Genomic DNA, 21,093 nt, shown 5'->3' on the forward strand with positions numbered 1-21,093 from the left:
AATTTTCAGTTTTGCTAGTATCTGGGGAAAATTAATGATTTCTTTGGTTTAAGTTGAGCCATAGATTCATCATTTAAGCCCAGACAGTTGAACAATTAATGGATTATTTTTTCTGCATTCAGTTCCTATTGTAAACTTACGTTTCGCAAATCTTCAGTTATATCTTTCTAAAATAAGATCAAAGATTCAATGATTTTGCCATAGTGTTCATAAAGTATTTTTTCTGCATGCTCACGAGCTGCAGGCAGCTGAGTTACGGATTCATTTCCTTATTCCAGGCAGTCTATTTTTGAATTTATTTCTAGATTTTCTCCCAGATTTTCTAATTAAGATCGCAAAGAATAATTCAAGACAGTTGAACCATGGATTCATGTCTAAATTCCAGTTAATTGAATCTAACTATTTCAATCTAATTATTTCAATATTCCAGGCGATTGGCCCATGAATTCATTCCTTAATTCCAGGCAATTGAACCGTGAATTCACTTTCATTTCGGTATCCGAATACCAGCTTACTGAGTTGCTTTATTATTCCAGGTGGAGAATTCATTTCTTTATTACACATGAGTTATATTTTTCAAAAAAATCCAGTAGGGTGAATCTTTTCTTGGTTACATGTTTTGCCTATTAGGGCGTCATCAGACCAGCGAAAAACTTCTTGTCATAACAGTTTTTTGCTGATCTGATGATGGTCTTAATATACAAAATACGTAATAAATAATAGAATCACTCTGCTTCAGTTATAATTTTGCCAGTACCTTGGGGAAAATGAATGATTTCTCTGGCTTAAGTTGAGCGATAGATTCAACATTTAAGATTAGGCGTTCAACTGCCATCATTCTCTTGAATTATTTTTCCGCATTCAGTCTATATTGTAAACTTACCTTTCGCAAATCCTTATTTATATCTTACTCAAATAAGATAAAAGTTTTAAGGATTTTGCCATAGGGTCCATAAAGTATTTTATGTGTATCCTGACGAGCTGCAGGCAGTTGAGTTAGGGGTTCATTTGTTAATTCCAGGCAGTTAAACCGTAGGTTCGTTTCTCAGTTCCATGCACATGGAGGTTTGGAGTACCATACACCGGGAAGGAAAATATCCTTTTCATGATATTGGCGTACAAGGATTTGAAGATAGTGATCCTATCGCAGAAACCAGTTTTATCGTGTTCTCTTGAGTACTGACATTGAGAATGAATGGTTCCTGAAAGTCATTCACCAATTCAGTTTGGCTTAAAAGACTTTATTAAAATGGTCTGCTCTGTCACCTCCCCAAGACTTTGCATTTACCCAAATACCCTGTTTGTAATATAACTTATCACTAAAATAAAACCAAAAACTGTATTTAGTACATATAACTTTGTTAAAAAAAAAGTATAAAGTATAAATTAAAAGTATGTATTAGTAAGACTTAAAATAAAAGACCAAATTTAGGTAATTATTAGAATTTTATATTAATTAAGTAGTTCAAAATATATTATATTGAAATAAGAATAATTTATTGCATATTTCTTTAATACGATACGCCTAAAATTACATTTTAAATTTTTTATGTTTAATAAGTTAACTTTAATGACAATACTTAAACAGTTATCAAAAAAGTATCAAAACTACTAAAAAACGAAAAAATCAACTTATTTTAATCATTTCCATTTTAATTAACCTAAACTACACAAAGTAAACTTAACAAAATAAAATAAAAATAATAAATAATAAAAGGAACTATACAAAAATAAATTTTCTCAGAAGCCGCTTGAAGTTCTTTGTGCAAAACCGAATTAAGCATTTGAGTTGAATTGCTGCACCGATCTAACAAAATAAAATCTATAGTTACGATTTCTTATTTGATAACTATGTATATCTTTAAATAGCTTTAATCTATCACATAAAGAAGTGGATAACAAATGTTAAAAAGGTTATGTTTAACAGACAACATATTATTTAAAACACTTAATATATATTTAATACGCGCATACTAGTTTGTCTCCTTAATGTTTGTCTCATGGCTCAATTCTCTATCTTTTTGATTTATGGTACAATAAGGTAGAACAAAATTGCAAATGTGGAAGCGCGATAACATTGTAAAATTGTAATTTTGTGTACATGGATAGATTTCTACCTCTTCAAAAAATTAATAACCTATCCTTGAAAATTTAAATTGCAATCCAATATTACCCCGTAAGTATTTAGTTTGGCTAAACATAAACAATATTTTCTCCATTTACAACAATCTGCATATTTTGGATTTTCGCTTGACCAAGTAAATATGCAAAATTTAGAGTAATTTATTTTATGTTCCAGGCATTGGAAATTAGTTCGGGCGTACTATCTTGAAAAATAATAAAATCAAATGCCTAGAAGGGATAAAAGGTGACTATAAAGGCCTGGAATAAAATAAAAAACATTTAGGTACCCTGTCAGGAAGAAAAAACATTGTAATTTCGGGAATAAAAAAATCATGTTCGTGAAAGGCAGGAAGAGATACATCGAATGCCTGCAGTAAAATGCCTGAGAGGCATGGAAAGTAATCTAAAATCTTAAAAAAGTTATTTCAGATACATAAGAGAAGTAAGAAAAGATAAAATCAAAAATATTACCTGGAATCCCTAAAAGGCTTTAAAAATGACGAATGATTCTATTCCAGGCTTTTGGAGTCATCTTATTATAGGTTCCAAGCCTTGAAAATTAGTCCAGGCGTACTATCTTCAAAAAAAACTGAACTCAAATGCCTGGAAGAGATAAAAAAAATTCTGTAAGGACTTATCTGTCTTTCAGAGCATCTTTCAGATGAGTAGGTATTTCACAGTTTTTATTATCCTTTATATTCCAATCTTTTAACTTATGCCAATTTTTTTTTATATCCGTTTTATGTTTGTGAAGTTCAAATGACATATATGCCTTTTTTTCATTACGAATAGCAAAAGACGGAGCAAAACAGAAAATATTTACATTGTCAGAAAGAATATTTACATTACATTCAAATTGAGAGCGCGAGAGAGACTATTCAAATCATCAATTAAGTCTCTAAGCATTTGTTGTAAAAGTCCTGCCCTATGATATAGAGCGTCGTGTCGTCAGCAAACAAGATCATAGATTAATATACTTCTTAGATGGGAAACTCCCATAAAAGCCAATAGATGACTGAACGTCGTTTGACTGTGGCGCCCTCTGAATGTCGAGGAGTTGTACTAATCGGAAGTCAAAATGGGTTTGTGAAATGATTTGTAAAATATTTGATAAACCAAAATCATAATCAGTATTAATTACAATAATAGTATTAACTTAAATAAATTATAAGATGCGGATTACACTAATTTATTGACATACGTTTTGTTTTAGCATCTGAATGCAAAAAAAAAATGGAAAACACTTCAAGGTAGCCTTACAAAATATGTGAAATGGCATGCTGGAAAAAGTGGAGATTCAGCTAAATCAAAAAAGCCGTATTACTTATGGGACGTTATGCAATTCGTATTACCATTCAATAAACCAAGACCTCAATCGGGCAATTTGCCAACTGAGGCCAATGAAGATGAAATGGTTGAAACGGATCAGGGTAGTATAATAGACGATGATGAAAATGATTCCATAGCTGCCGGTCCAGAAGAACCGAGAGAAGAACCCAAACCTAATCATCATTCGGAGGCAAGTTTGCAAGATGGAAATTCTTTTTTAAGTACACTATCACGTACATCGAGTAGATCCTCTACAAAAAGAAAAACTTCTGCAAAACCACCAGACGAATTAACTTCGGAATTAACTTACATGCTGCGGTTATGAAGGATAACCACTTATCATCAAAAGTGATGTTCGATTCTTCCTATTGTGGAATATGCTACAGAGCCACCAGTAAATCAAGGTTTGACTTTTTAACTGCTTGCCTAAGGTTTGATAACAAGGCGACTAGGACGGAAAGAAGAAATGTCGCTGTGTTTGCTCTTATATCTGAAATATCAGAAGAATTTATTGAAATTTGTAGAACCAAGGCCAATTCGTACGTCACAATTGACGAGCAACTTGTGGGATTTAGAGGCCATTACCCGTTCCGAATGTACATTCCGAATAAGCCGGCAAAATATGGCCTAAAGTTGGTTTAACTATGTGACGTTTTCACAAAATATCTAATAAATGCCAGTCCATACTTAGTAAATATACTCAAACTAACAGCCGTTTGTTAGCATTTTGGTAGTAAATCCAATCTAATAAAAGTAGATCAGAATAATAAAACTTCCGACTACTTCAGTAATGTACCTTGAGCTGACAGATCAATGCCAGGTGGGAACATCATTGTTGTAATAGCACACTAGTATTCTATAAACCAAAAACCAATAAAATAGTAACACTTTTATTTACAATGCACACTTTATCTGGAACTACTAATAAAGACAAAGTCTATATATTTCAATATAATTTCAGTTGAAATATATCGACTTTGAAGTCTTTTATATAGATTTTGCAAACACCTACAATGCAACTAAAGGTTCAGAGGAGATTTTCAACCAGATGTGTCAAAACATGTCCAAAAGCAAAAAGGTGACCAATGCGCATATTTTATAACATGATAAATATGGCCTCTATAAACTCGTATATCATTTACTCACATAATGTTATTTCTAAAGGAGGAAAGCCAATTACAAGGTAAATGCAATACATGCTAGAGCTACATAAAAAACTAACAGAAGCTCTTCAGATTAGTCGATTGATTGCAAACGGTACCTAACATGAATCATGCATTAAAAAAATATTGAGGATGTTCTGGGATAAGTAAGTGAGCTAGAATAAGCCACAAAAGATAACGACATTAATAAAAAAGGCCCGAGAAATACTGTCACAAATGTCCGCTAAGAAGAGGATGACTATAACATACTGTATAAAATAAAAAAACCAAGCCAATGTGGGCAGCATCAAGTTAAAATATGCCCTAGTTGTTTTTGAAAAACAGTGGGTTACAGTATTAATGTGTGGTCGATAGTATTAATCGTACTTCCAGTTACAATAGTAAGTATTCTAGGGTTAAAATCTTTTATTATGAAGCCCACTCTGAAGACGTTTTTAAATTATCCATAAATAACTTACAAATGTAAGTAAGTTAAGATTAAAATCTGATAAAAACATCTTTGGCCTGTCATTTAGGCATTATTTGGTCCACTTTATTGGTCCAGCGTCTCAGCCATCACATGCACATCGTTTAAACTGATAAACCGAAAAACTCCCTAAAACAGTTTTTTTATGATAATTTCCAGATTTAACATCTGACTCATGTCCGCCGCCCTCTCTGGCCCTAAACGGTTCGCTGACCGAAAAAGGGGAAACACGAATAAGAGGCGAATACTCAAACGTGCGGGAAGTGAAATTTTCCGGGTCAATCGGCCCGCTCGGCGAGAAAAGACTTTGCAAAATCAAATGTATCGGCGGGCAGTGGGTCGGACCTTTATGTGTCGACCAACAAGGTACATACCATATCAAAACAGTTAATTGGACCACAAATATGGACTTTTTTTCTTTATAGATAATGGACGGTTTCAGCCCTTATTTAAAAATTGCAAATTGGAATATATCAACCCCCATTTGGTGGTCACTTTTAAGAATATCACTATTCATGTAAGTATTCGTTATTCTTCTTCAAAGCCTTTTGATATAACTTATTATAATTATATTATGGAGCTCCGAAGAAAGCTAAATGCAACGAACTAAACAGGACTAGGTTCTATAATAAGAAGAAGAAAAAAAATTACAATATTTTATATGATTGCTGATTTTTTGAAGTTGCAAGCCCAAAAATGTCCTCTATTAAAAATTTTGATACAACATACACATACAAATTTGGCGGCTCTTAGCTTAGACCTTGCAAGACAAAATTTCCTTTAACTCACAACATATTTGAGCTACAAGAAAGGTTCTTATATTAAATTATTAAGAAGTAAGTCCTCTTTCATTGCCTTCACCTCCTTTAAAAAAATCTGATTATTCTAATAAAATATCCCAACAAACTTTTGCTGAAAAAGTTGTCCTCCTCGATGATTTTCTCAACATATTACATGGACTTTCGTATATAAATACCCAATTTTCCTTTAGAATCCTGGCATAGTTTTCCCGCACGGATCGCAACTACAGGTGCGCTGCAAAGAGTTGGGTTTGTATAAATTACTGGGCACAGCAACCCCCAGGTGCCACAATGGCGAATGGTCCACCAGGTTGCCCAGTTGTGTTCCCACAACGATTTTAACCAATTTTACCGGTAAGAATTAGTGCTATTTAGATTACATTTAAATTAAAAAATCACACCATTTAATCTCTTTTTTTTTATCATTTCTAAAGAGCTTCCTAGGGCATTTTTTCTTTCATAGAGGACGCACCTCCAACGGTGCTAATCAAAATCCCATCTGGATCGGCGAGCGTGGAGCCAGGAGGTGACTTGGCCCTATTTCCCGGTTCTACCCTTCATTTTGAGTGTTTGTATCCACGTAGGGTGGGAACTCCCGATTGGACCTGGACCACCCCATTGGGACAATACCTCACCGGGTGGGCCATAGCACCGGAAGAACGCGACTGGAAGTATCGACTGTCCATTTATTATGCGAAGTCGCAAGATTCCGGTACTTTCACTTGTGCGACGCCCAGGGGAATCACTAACAGTATTACTTTGCATGTTGTCGGTAAGAGTTGGCATTTTTGTTTATTAATAAATTGTGAAGTTGATAGTGGGTAAAAACAGAAACTTTTCAAATGTGTTGTTAGGCAAAGTTTTGGCCTTTTAATAGATCTTCTTTAGACTAAAAAAACAACTACAAATAACATTCTAATACCATGATCCTTACTTCATAAGGATATCATTATACAGGGTGTTTCATTAAGAGTAGATCGCGACTATATCTCGGGAACTGTCAATCTGGCATCTTTTTTTTTTTTGACATTATAAAAGTGGCGAAGAGAACATACTGGAAATTATTATTACATAGAATCAAATGCAATAGTAAAAACAGCTATTTTCCTCATAGGTCTAGAGAAAATTTGGAAATAATGAATAATGTTTTCGTAAATTTTTTCGAAAATGGTCATAGATCAAATTGTAAAATATTTTGCAAATTGTTACGCCTCTCAGGCCCAAAAAATTTTAAGTAACGATTTTTCTCTCAGCATCATAGGTTTTCCAAAAAAAAAATTAAAACCATTTTTTAGAGAATTTCCCTGTGTGGGATAATAATGGGGGATAATAAATTTTGCCTTATTTGCCTTTAAATTTTGGACAAAAATCGATTTTTTTGATTTTGCATTTTTAGTTTTGGGAAACAATTTTAACAGCAAATTTTTTTGCAAAGGATTTTCTATTTAATAATTTTTTGAGTTAGAGCCAATTTTTGAGTGTTTTTTTCTGCCTATTCTGTGAGACCATAATAAGTACCATATAATAAAAATTTATAATGTAATGGCATATATAAACATTTAAAGATATAATATGGTATACGTATGAAAACAAAAGAAAAATACATCAAACAATATTCATTATAAAGCAATTAGAACAAAATTTTTAATTAATCTTTTAAATGATTAAACTCTAACAAAATGCATTGCATTAATTAGGATGAAATCATGACGGTTTCTAATATAATAGGTGGTCATTACACTACAAACAATAAATTTATACAATCCTAACATACATAACCAACAACAGCAATTTCTTCTACTTGATAGTAAAATAATAAACTTTCTCATTTCTTCAAGAGTTGATGCCCTGTAATAGAGTAAAACTTAATTTATAACATCCTCCTTTGGCCTATTAAGTTTTTTTTAGAAAAAAAAGAGGTTTAGGAAATCTGCAAATAGACACCCTGGACGTTGGATAGGGGTGATTCCTGTCAAACGTCCAGGGTAGTGTGTGGTTGGAGTTGGTCATGCCCTGACACACTAAAACCCATTCCTCTGGTCAAGTTTTCAGGGTTAAAGTACACTGGTTACGTGATTAGTCAATATTTTAAGGGGTTTAGGCACGTTGTGTACATATTTAGTCAAATTTTCAAGCGAAAGGTGCACTGGCTAGGTGCTTTGTTAAAATTTCTGGGGTGTACAGTATCAATATTTATGAAAAATTGTATATAAAAATACAGTTGAGCATCGAACTCGTCTCAGGGTGTTCTTCGATTGCTTGTAGCAGCGCGTTCTCAATTTCAGGGGTTCTGACAGTTCGAGGTCTACCTTTCTTGAAACAACCAGTTTCCCTAAGTCAAGTTCCCAAATGCATTTCTGCCATTTCTTCATTGGTATAATTTGACATTACTGATATTCAAAAAAATAGTGTAGGAACAAAATAACTTCAATATGTCAATCAACTGTGATGGTTTTCAACAATTTGACATTTATAATCATAAGACTTTATTTGCGTTAAGTAAAGATGCATTACGGCACTTTTTTTTACTCCCATTTACTTTTTAAACGCGTTAAACATGAGTATTTCATAAATTTTTTAACTTTTTATACTTCTTGTAATAAATCTGATTCCTTAATTTGCTTGCAATCGACGAACAAACATTTTCACACCGCATCAGATTTTTAGGGAAGTAACATTATTTTTATTTTTTTAAGCGAAAACTATGCGTCGGACGAAAAAAAACCAAGAGATCAAATTTGCTAAAAAGTAATTGAGAATTTTAAAAATAATTTTTATTTTAAGAAAAAGCAGTGGCGTACTATTTTTTTCACTAAAAATGTTTAATAGCAGCCCTGTAGGGACGCCACTGGCAAAGAAAATATTTTTTTTGCACATCAAAAAATGCTTCTTGATGCATAGAATACATGTATCAAATTTCATAAAAATGTCTACAATATTGTTTAAGTTATTATTAAAAAACTAATTTTTTCTGTATCTCAAAAGTTAAGACGTTTAGGAACTTTTTTTCTTAAAATGGGTCCAGGAATCAGCCCCTTAAATATTAGCACGTCTTTAAGGAGCACCCTGTATATACAATATGCCGTGACATACGTATTGTATAAATGTATTTATATAACATGATACCAATAATAGTACGAATACGATACATACGAATTGCGAATGCCAATACAACTTAAACCTAGTCGGTAGAACTAGGACTGTTTGGTGCGATGCGAATTTATACGAATACGAAAAGGTTTTTACGATTCGTATCACTGGTGCGAATCATACGAATACAACCATCTCTAAGGGTAACTGTTAGTTAGAAAATCACGCACTTTTTGAGAATAAGGTGCTGGGCAACCATCATGTTGATACCATATATTTATCGTTGGGAACATCTTCTAACAGTATTGGTGAGATATTTTGTAAAAAGTTAAGATTTGATTCAGCATTTAAATATCCATCAATGGCACAAATTTTTCAACTCTACCTGTTTTTGTGAGGGGCGGTGCCCTGGTCAAAAAACATACAGTCCGTGCCGAATTTCCCCGAACTACTGGACTTCACCGGACTTTCCAGGACTTCCTATAAATTTCCTTAAACTTCTTTAAACATATAATATCCTGTTAAAAGAACTCGTCCATTATCTCAGACACCTACGTAACTAGAGAAAAAATGAAAACTCTAAGTCTGATGATGCTTTATTAGCGAAACATGTTACCTAATTAATACATAAAAAGATATTTTGAGACTGAGACTTTATGTTTTCATTTTTTCTCTATATAATATCCTGGATTTTTTTAAATTTTCCTTCTTTATATATTTCTTATATTATATGCAGTAAAAAAAAATAAATCTCTGCGTAAATCTCTAAGAGGGACGAAGAACGAACCAAATAGATAATGCGTAGTATATGCATGCAAGCCGCGAATTTTATGACCTTAAAAAAGAAAGAGAGAGAAGAAGTTCAAAACTCTATTTTTAATAGATCGTATAGGTATCAATTTATATTTATTTATAAAATATTAAATAAAAAATTTAAATTTTGTTTTTTTTACGTTATGTAATAATAAAGAACTAATAAAGAAGATAACCAACTTAAAATAAAAGAAACCTACTAAAAGCTCTATATAATAAGTTTTTTATGACGTCTCCTACTAATTTAACTAAAAACTTTCGCGTACTACTGGATACAATATTTACAAGTACTTACAGGCTCGGATTTACAAAAAATGCTGCCCTTTTTTTTGAGGTGATTTTAGCTTGCGAACTTAGGGTAGGTAAAATCGTATGCTGAGGTTTGTTATTTGTTGCTAGACAACTGAGTTATTTTGTACATTTAAGTTTATATCACAGATGTACATATTATTGTGTTTTCTGCAAAACAGGAATAGCAAAATAAACAGTAAAAAGTGACAAGATTATATTTGTGACCTGTGAACTGTGCTTTATCAATAACGATCTAGAAGTAGCAAATTCTATTCAAGTTTCTACAGATAAAAATACTTGTATGTAAATAAACTTATGTTTTATCGTTCGATCTATCTCTTGCTTCATACGATCTGTAATAAGCTGAATGAATAATTTTTTTATTCCAAACGTTCCTTTTTTAACCTAAGTTAACTTTGAGAAAAAACTAACAAAACTTTTGAAGAACTTGAAAGAAGAACTCACAAATCTGTAACACTACTGTAGTTGAAGCAAACCTCAACATCCTACAACATCCTAGCTTATCATTCTTTTTTTTTTTAAGGTGTTTATATATGTTTTATTGTCCTGACGAGTGCGGTTGCAGGATCAATTTGAATATAAAATTGCATATTATCTAAAACTATCATATTGAAATACTAGTAAAATCCTTATTTTATAAATTAATTTGTATGCAATTAAATAAAATTTGATTTCGTCTTTTTTTTATCACGAAGGGAGGTTAGGACAAAAAATATAAAAAATAACAGGAGAAAAATACTTTTTATTAAGAATTGAAAGATGTAAAATGTTCTGTCATTTAATACAATTGAAAAATGGAGACGGATTTTTAATTACAGACTTGTTTGGTCATGTGGACAATGAAAATATTATTAACTGTTTCGAAAAACGATCTGACAGCTATAGAAATCTAAAGATGTATATGAGCGTGTCGTTTTCATCGAAAGACGCGTCTGCTTTTTATGTATACATGAACTTTTCAATAGGTAATTTACATTATATTGAAAAAAGTTCATTATTTACTATCAATATAGATTTTCATTCAGAAAAGTCAAAAAACGTCAAAAAGATGTTGCCAGTTGTTAGTTTACGTTTTAAAGTATTTATCAGGTCTTCGATTTACTTCATTAAAGCAAATTTTACTCCTAATATTTGACAAGTAAACATTCCCCATGGTAATTTATAAGTATAACCGTTGAAAATATTTTCTTTTCTTTCTTGAGATTTGCCGCCCCTCAAAATTCTGCCGCCCTGGGCACTTGCTGGACCCCGACTGCCCCTAGTGTAAATCCAGGACTGAGTACTTACATTTCACGTTTAAGCAAACGAGAATTCAACAAAATCGGTTGTCTTTTAAGAGTTATACACATTTAAACAATTATAATTTCACTACCTTTTCCTACGTTAAGGTCGGTACGCCAGTGAGTCTATGACCAAAATTATAGAAAGTATTCCAAGGCTTCTAATTATTTAAAAAAAAGGTACCTTAAGCTGAAATTTTCCGGAGAAATGATCTTTTAATTATTGACCAAATTTCGAACTTAAAAATAATTTCATAGAGATATAGCCGCGATCCACGCCTAGTGAAACACCCTGCATTTGCGACATATTTTTTTACATTAATAACGAGTAAGTTGTAATCTCATTTTTGGGTGGTTCAAAGGACGTAAAATATAACAATAAAACAACAATTTCATTCCTCTGGGAAAAAAAAATAAAACGAAATGGAAGAAACAAAGTATGCATGCCATACAAAACCCCCTATTCATAACCGTCCCACATAAAACATAACAATAAAACTATAATTCCATCAACCCGATACTAAATCCCCGTTACGAAATGGAGTTCCGCTGTTGAAGGCTAAAAAAAAAAAGAAAAAAAAGAAACTACCCGAACCCTACTCCGAATACAAACAAAACGCAAGACATTTATGCAAAACACCGAAATAAATCCGACCTGGAAAGCCATAACGATGTAAACGTAATTTATACACACCGCCCTCGGCTTTCAAAGGAAAATTTAAAAATTAAAACAGAAAATCCTCCGCAGACGAAGTGCATATTTAAAATTTAAATTTTCGCCTCGTTTCGGACTCTCCGAGTGATAAAAAAGTAATTGAAATTTGGGATTCGCTTTGTTCTTCTGCCGAGGATTTTAGTGTTAAATTGGTTGTTTTCGGTGTTGCTGACACGCTCCGGTAAACCGACCGCTTAAATATTAATACTGTTGTTAGCAGGGGATAATTAGCTGTTTCGACTTTAAAAGGAGGTGAATAGGTCAATGTCATGAATACTTGTTCTGACTTGGTACTTTGGTGACCCAATAATGAAAGCCTAAAAAATCAAATCTTGAAAGTTTTCCTATATTGTTCTTTTATTTTCTCGGCATATTAGTTTGTTAATTCTTTTATCTTTATAATAATAAACATCACATCATAGCTTCTGTTGCTCTTGTGGGACCAGTATATCTTTCTCTCACATCAAATCTCTGTCAACAACAACCTTCCTTCAGTGATTTGGTAGAACTTACAGCTTCTGCAATTTTTTGGATGCATATACCACTCTGTATCATACCAACAGTTTGTAACTATGTGTCATAATCAAGATGTCGCTTTTGCATATTGATGTTGTTGCACACAGAATTAAAACAAATCCTCATAGCAGTGGCAGCAACAATTTTACTACAGACTTTTTCTCAAATATGCCTTGAAGAATTTAAACAATTTTTTTTTGTATCAAAACTGGATATGATGGATGGGATAAGTTATGTTTAAAGAAATGTCCAACAAATAATAAACACGATTTATCCTGGAACCAAATTTTATCGTCAATAAGTAAAACAGCTTTTTTTCCTTGTCCCCTAGACCATTTTGATGAGTGATTACAGTTCAATTTCAGGATCAACTTTTCATAAACATAGGAAATCAAAAAAATCACTTTTGGTTTCAGGCAATCAGTTTATTGTACCATTTTTTACTATTAATTAGCACTTGATGCTCAAAAATAGTTAACTAATTTATTACACATAACTTAAAACTATTAGAAACATTTATTTGCACCGCATTTATTTATTTCGATTTAAAAGTCGCGCCATTATTCACTGGCGTCTGGTACTGACCTCCTAGCGGAGAGGGCGCCTTCTATATTAGGTATAGCATTGTTCCGGAACATTCGCTAGCTTTCCACGTGCGTCACGAGATGTCGCCAAGTTGTGCCCGCCACTAGGACTTAATATGCTTTTTTCGATATTGTCCATCAAAAGTTGTAACATTCCTCTCAGCTCAGTTTATATTGAAATTTCAAAAGTCAATTTTCACCAGAAATGTGAAAATTCAACTCTCACCACAGGATTATGGTTGATACCAATGCAGGGTGTCACCAGCCAGTGAAATGAAGGAAAGATCAAAATGAGAGAAATATTGAAATTAAAAAGTTAGTAGACGCAGTTTGATGTGATTTTCAACTCATCAGTGTATTTGTTATTTATATATATTGTTATTTGGTATTTATATTCGTGTATTTATATCTTTAAGGCATTTGAAAATTAGTTCCTCCATTTTTTACAGATTTAAAGTCATTGTCTTATACGTATTTGCTGTATTGTCAAAGAAAAAGTTGAAGATAAAACTAGTAAACTAATATAAATTCGTATAAAAAACACAATCCAGAACCTACATATGAATTTTTAGCCTTTTTCCAGACAGTTGAGTGCATTTTTGATATTTTTTCTTTTTTGTACACAATTGACTGAAAATTGTGTACTTTTTTGACATTTATTCAGGCAGTCGAATTGAACATTATAAATATTCTTTTATTTTTTTTTCTATTTGTCTACCACTACTATACCTATATTTTGGAAACGTACAATTTTTAATTTATTGTTAAAAAAAAAAATAAAAATTGTATGTGGTTAAAAAGCAAGTATAGTAGTCATAGTTCAAATAAAAAAAGCCAAAAATTTAAATAAAAGAATATTCAGAGTCAAATTCAAAACTAATGTTTGTGGTGTTAATCCAATAGCTTTACCGATCTGACGATGCCTTAGGGCGAAACACGTGTAATTATTTTTTTAAAAATAAACATTGACTTTGTGTCCCTCCAATCTGTGAATTTTTGAATATTCAGAGAATTCAATATTATTAAATGAAAAAATTTATCAATATTATTATATGGTTTCTGCCAGTATGTTCGAGATTTTTTGAATAATTTTTAATTTTATTTCATATATTTAAAGCCAAATAATTTTCATGTTTTCTAGGAACTGCAAATAATCTTTTATTTAATTCCAGACATTTAAAATGACTCCTCTATCTAAATATTAAAGTGAAAATTGTTGTTTTGTGCAGGTTTTTAGATATACAAAAAAAGTACTAGTTAGTTTAGTTTTACGCCAGGCGTATTTGATGGCGTCTTTATATATTTCTGCAAATACGTTTTTATGTTTTCTTATCAAATAATTTTTTAATTTATTTTAGGCATTTGACGTAATTATTTTTTATGATTTTATAAAATTGGAAATAATCTTGGGCGTTTTCCAGCCTTTTATATATTAAAGTAATATTCCATTTAAATCAGACATTAATTATCAAATTTTTATGTTTCCCATATTCCCATTTAAAGACATATCCATTTAAAAGACATTTATGTTTTTTTTGAATATTGACCTAATAGAGAAGCCGCCACTGATATTTATTTTATAATTATTAATTACTATATATTCTATTACAAATATACTTATGATATTATTATCCTATTTCCTTTAACCCTAGGAAAAATTATTTAAAACAATTTATTAATAGAATTTTTATTTATTCCAGGTAGTTGAAGAATTTTTATATAACGAATTCTAGAAAAAACAATTGTGTTCCTTAATTTTCCCAAGAAAATAATAACTGAACAAATGTAAAAAAGTTACACAACTATCTGAAAAAAAAACTAAATATAAATAAAACAAAAGTACACTAACCTCGCTGGAAAAAAATATCAAAAATGCACATCCAATAACCAATCAATAAATCGTAAATCCTCAATGTAGTTTTTTATTTATTACAGGCAGTTGAAGTTAGTGAATATCTTCCAGAAATTCCAGGAAAATAAATATTCATTTCCCTAAATTGATCCGGGAAAAAAAATTCATTTGCCCATTTAAAAAATATATATTTTAGTTTTTTTTTTACAAATATGTCATTAAAAAAAACCGCAGAACCGTTCGTTAAGGTGCGAAGTAAAACATTGGATGCACAAAAATAAACAACTTATTTATTTTATACGTAGCCATTTAAACACGATTACTTAAGATTACTACTTGAAATATTTATTTACGCCCTATTTATTTTACTACTATTTATGTCGATTTTAAAAGTGGCGCCAATATTCCGTCTTGACCTGGCCACCTGGCGGCGAGGGCTATAACCTCTAAACTTCCACGTCTCTCCACAGATGTCGTCCAGTAGTCATTATTCCGAAATGACGAAGGACAGTTGATATTCGCGACGTTACTAATATCGTTGCAAATTTTACTAATTTTATATAGAAAATTATTTTTTATCAATTGGTGTGCCTCGTTAAATTTTATTTTTTATCACTCTTAAAAAAAAGTTTGGTGCAATTGTTGCATATTTATTCTCTGAAGTTAAAAAACTAAGTTCTCTTACTTAAACTTACCACACTTTATAGCGGTCACATGCGAACCAATTTCCGTACGAGGCATCCATCTGACGGTAAGAGTAGAAGGAACGAGACTGGGTCACCGGGCATTTTTCCAATGCCCCACGGGATACGTCGTAAGCGGAGCCCCAAATCTCACTTGTCAAGCCTCAGGTAACCTAATAACCAGAAAATTCATTAAGACTCTTATTAACTATCCCCATCTAAAAAGGTAAATGGTCATCGACGGTTCCCAAATGTGACCCGGTAACTTGTCCCCCATTCGACAGTCCCGGGGGGCTTCCGGAGCCCCATTTACAACTGGAGGAGTACAACAACAGTTTTGGGGGAAGGGCTGTTTTCAGTTGCGCCTGGGGCTACCGCCTAGTCGGACCTCCCGGTATAGAATGCGAGATTAATGGGAATTGGAGTGGTAGACTGCCGAAATGTCTTCGTAAGTTCAGTTATTTTTTCATATAGCCTCTATATAATTTGTTTATTTAGTTCATAAGTTAACGGACTAGCGCCAAATGCACAATGTCACAAAAAAGGTAACAGTCAAGTTTACCAAAGGAATCATTTAAATCTAGTAGTTTAACCTGCATAATTAATTAGAAATCAGTAGGCAAATTTCTCAATACAGATTGTATTTTCCCAAGAATCAAATTAAAGATGTCAAGTTTTCTTTCATTTGAATGTATCACCATCCTTGTAATAGGAGAATGGTGACTGACAAAGTGCGATGAAAATATGAATAAAATATATTATAGCATGAAAGTTCAACAATTGCAGAAGATCTCGAGATACAATATAAGTTAACATACAATAAAATTTAATTCACCAACTTGAAAATAAATGCATGTTGGAGTTAAGTCTTCTTTTTTTTTAATTTCAAGCTTATATATTATATGTTTAATTGAAATCTGAAGCTTAGAACCAATGTATGGTAGAAATTCAGTTTAAATACACTCAATTGTATCAATATGTCACATGATATAGGGAGACCAAACAATGGCGCAACTCTCTAACTGTGATCTATCTAAAGAGTTGTATAATTGTTTTAGAGTGAAGATATTATTAACAGCAATATTCATTGTGATGATTAAATGGTAATTTCGATTCAAAATAAACTCCAAGGTCTCTGACTATATTAAAAATGTGTATACAAAACTCGTCAATTTTGTAGGTATTTATTACTGGATTATTCCTTTTTGCAAAATTAATGCACTGGCATTGATCAATGTTGAGAAACAAATAGTCTCCTTTACACCATTGACTAAAATTGTTAAGATCATTTTGTAGATCTTGTGTAGCTTGGGGACCATCAATGATAATGAAAATATTTAGATCATCGGCAAACAAAAGAAATAGACAATGTTTAAAGCATAGAGTAATATCATTAATGAAAAAACCTGATCATTATTGAGGAACACCTGATGACACTTTAAAAGTTAATGACTGATATATTTTTATTTTAACTATTTGAAATCTGTCAATAAGGTAAGACTTAATTCACAGCAACAGAGTTACACCCACACATTATTCTTGTAACTTAATGATGAGAAGGTCGGTATTAACCTTGTCGAATGCTCTAGAGAAATCGATGTATCACATCCAGGATGGGCATTCAGGAAAGCAAAAGGTTGGTTGTAATAGATTTGTCTTTCTACAACCCATGCTGCTTGGTAGTAATTACATTATTAAAGCCTGAGATTAAGTAATCTGTAACTAGGGATTCACATATTTTTGGAAATTGCTAGATAATTGAAATTGGTCGGTAATTTGTTACATCGTTTCTTCTGCCACTATTTTTGTAAATCGAACTGACGAAAGACTGACAAAGCAGGTACCTTAATTTCCTCATACTTAAAATTAAATATTACATCTTTGCATTTTTTAGAATTACAAAATTTAATATTATCATGTAAGTTTATCAGCAAGCTTGAATGATTGATTACTTTCACATTTTCTTAAAGTGTCCATGATTGCAGTCCAAGAATACACCTCTTGCATTAGACGAGAAATGTGTTCGCATCAACATGAACACCATAAATTTAGTTTTCAAATTCCTACTATTAAAATACTCTTACAGGCCCGTTGAGTTGGATTCTCTTTTCTCTCTCTGTCACTTGGTTGAATGCACTCAACTGCCTGGAAGAAATTAAAATATTCTTACAGGCAGTTGAGTTGGAGTCTCTTTTTTCACTCTGTCACACGGGTTAAATCTATTTAACTGCCTGGAAGAAATTAAAATATTCTTTCAGACGGTTCAGTTGTAGTGTCTTTTCTCTCTTTGTCACACGGTTTAATGTACTCAACTGCCTGGAAGAAATTTAAATATTCTTACAGGCACTTAATTTTGAGTCTCTTTTCTCACTCTGTCACACGGTTTAATGTACTCAACTGCCTGGAAGAAATTAAAATATTCTTACAGGCACTTAATTTTGAGTCTCTTTTCTCACTCTGTCACACGGTTTATAGTACTCAACTGCCTGGAAGAAATTAAAATATTCTTACAGGCACTTAATTTTGAGTCTCTTTTCTCACTCTGTCACACGGTTTAATGTACTCAACTGCCTGGAAGAAATTAAAATATTTTTACAGGCAGTTGAGTTGAAGTCTCTTTTTTCACTCTGTCACACAGTTTAATGCACTTAACTGCCTGGAGGGAATTAAAATATTCTTACAGGCAGTTGAGTTGGAATCTCTTTTTTCACTCTGTCACACGGGTTAAATCTATTTAACTGCCTGGAAGAAATTAAAATATTTTTTCAGACGGTTCAGTTGTAGTGTCTTTTCTCTCTGTGTCACACGGTTTAATGTACTCAACTGCCTGGAAGAAATTTAAATATTCTTACAGGCACTTAATTTTGAGTCTCTTTTCTCACTCTGTCACACGGTTTAATGTACTCAACTGCCTGGAAGAAATTAAAATATTCTTACAGGCACTTAATTTTGAGTCTCTTTTCTCACTCTGTCACACGGTTTAATGTACTCAACTGCCTGGAAGAAATTAAAATATTTTTACAGGCAGTTGAGTTGAAGTCTCTTTTTTCACTCTGTCAAACAGTTTAATGCACTCAACTGCCTGGAGGGAATTAAAATATTCTTACAGGCAGTTGAGTTGGAGTCTCTTTTTTCACTCTGTCACACGGGTTAAATCCATTTAACTGCCTGGAAGAAATTAAAATATTCTTCCAGACGGTTCAGTTGTAGTCTCTTTTCTCACTCTGTCACACGGTTTAATGTACTCATCTGCCTGGAAGAAATAAAAATATTCTTACAGGCACTTAATTTTGAGTTTTTTTTCTCACTCTGTCACACGGGTTAAATCCACTTAACTGCCTGGAAGAAATTGAAATATTCCTACTGGCAGTTAATTTGGAGTCTCTTGTCTCACTCTGTCACACGGTTTAATGTACTCAACTGCATGGAAGAAATTAAAATGTTCTTACAGGCAGTTGAGTTGGAGCCTCTTTTCTCACTCTGTCACACAGTTTAATGCACTCAACTGCCTGGAAGAAATTAAAATATTCTTACAGGCAGTTGAGTTGGAGCCTCTTTTCTCACTCTGTCACACAGTTTAATGCACTCAACTGCCTGGTAGGAATTAAAATATTCTTCCAGACAGTTCAGTTGGAGTGTCTTTTCTCTTTTTGTCACATGGTTTAATGCACTCAACTGCTTGGAAGAGATTAAAATATTCTTACAGGCTGGTTTGCTCCCATACATCTTTTTATTTATTTTATTTATTTATTTATTTATTCACGGGGATTACCCATTTTTACAGAAATAGCATAATTTACAATAACAATAATTTATAACCTCAAACAATTTATACTTAGTATTATTTTATATAATTATCATTTGATATTCACAACCCATCACTATCACAGTCATAGAATAAAACAGGATTAATAAATAATGGCAACAGGAGAACTTAAAAAATATACAACAAAAGAACACAATAAAATTAATTAAATTCAGTTTTCACTCCCTTGAACCCAATTATCACCTCCAAAATTGGTTTAAACCAGCACACAATAGTATGAAGTATGAATAGTATGTACACACAATTAAACAGAATAGCAAAAACCCCACAAGAATATACAAAGTCACACATGAAAATCCTCAACAAACTTAGCAAAGCGCCTTGGACTTATATTGAAATCTATGTTCAGAGATGTACTATTATTTGCAAGCCTGGCTGATCTAGCAATAAAGCTATTGTACTTGATGTTTGTTCTACAGAAAGGTTGGTAGAAAAGGCTGTTTGACCTTGTATTTCTCGTAGGTATTGCTAGACCTATTGAATATAGCAGGTCTGGTGAATCTACAGAAGCAGTCAGAAGGTTATACAAATTTTTTAAATCCCGTTGTTCCCGACGAACAACAAGAGGAGGAAGACAAAACAGCTCATACAGAACCCTGTAATCATAATGGTAGTTGTCAACAGGATCAATTTTGGATTTAAATGCCAGGTATTTCAGCATTCTCCGTTGCACCTGTTCCAACCTGTGAATATAGCAGGCATAATGAGGACTCCAGACTGAGGAGGCATACTCCAACAAAGGTCTGATCAATGTACAGTAGAGCATGCGGATAGCAGGGGTATTTGTAAAATCTCTTGTGCATCTCTTGACAAAACCTATTATTTTAAGGGCTTTTGTTACTATCTCAGATATATGAAAGCTAAATGTAAGAGATGAGTCGAATATGACTCCAAGGTCCCTAATTGTTGTCACATTCGACAAGGGTCTATTGCACAAGGAATATGCGAATGTTGTGGTATTTCTACGCTTGGAGAAGCAAATACTATAGCACTTGGCTGGATTCAAATCCATGCAGTTCTGAACACACCACTCTTCCAGTCTGGAAAGATCTGACTGTAGATTGACACAGTCATTAAGAGAGGAGATAGCTAGAAAACATTTCAGGTCGTCTGCAAAACATAAGAATCTGGAATATTTAAAACATGAGTGGATGTCGTTCATAAAAACATTAAAAAGAAGCGGCCCCAAATGTGATCCTTGAGGAACACCTGAGGGAACGCTTAGCTCATAGGACATGAAGCCATTGACCCTTACAATTTGGGACCTATCTGATAGGTAGCTGCGAAACCATCTCAAGAAATTTCCCCCTACACCCGCGGCTCCAAGCTTACTCAAAAGTATCTCATGATTGACTCTGTCGAACGCCTTCGAAAAGTCGGTATAGATAGTGTGAACCTCGCCACCCCTATCCAAGACGCTCGCCAGATAGTCTGCATAAGTCAATAGATTAAGCTCTGTTGATCTCCTGGTCTTAAAGCCAAACTGCTCTGATATAATGGTAGGACCCAAAAATGATGTAAGATGTTGTGTTACAATTTT

General features: G+C 32.7%; 1 protein-coding gene across 1 annotated transcript in view; it reads left to right on the forward strand.

Annotated features, from left to right (window-relative positions):
* LOC126734986 (locomotion-related protein Hikaru genki) overlaps nt 1–21,093 on the forward strand; it is a 53,446-nt gene that overhangs the window by 25,018 nt on the left and 7,335 nt on the right. The window contains exons 2-7 of the mRNA XM_050438850.1: nt 5,242–5,448; nt 5,508–5,599; nt 6,074–6,236; nt 6,346–6,654; nt 15,752–15,895; nt 15,954–16,175. Of these exons, the coding sequence (XP_050294807.1) occupies nt 5,242–5,448; nt 5,508–5,599; nt 6,074–6,236; nt 6,346–6,654; nt 15,752–15,895; nt 15,954–16,175 (1,137 nt within the window). The remainder of the gene's footprint in view (nt 1–5,241; nt 5,449–5,507; nt 5,600–6,073; nt 6,237–6,345; nt 6,655–15,751; nt 15,896–15,953; nt 16,176–21,093) is intronic.

Source organism: Anthonomus grandis, chromosome 4 (assembly GCF_022605725.1).
Source record: "Anthonomus grandis grandis chromosome 4, icAntGran1.3, whole genome shotgun sequence".
Taxonomy (NCBI): domain Eukaryota; kingdom Metazoa; phylum Arthropoda; class Insecta; order Coleoptera; family Curculionidae; genus Anthonomus; species Anthonomus grandis.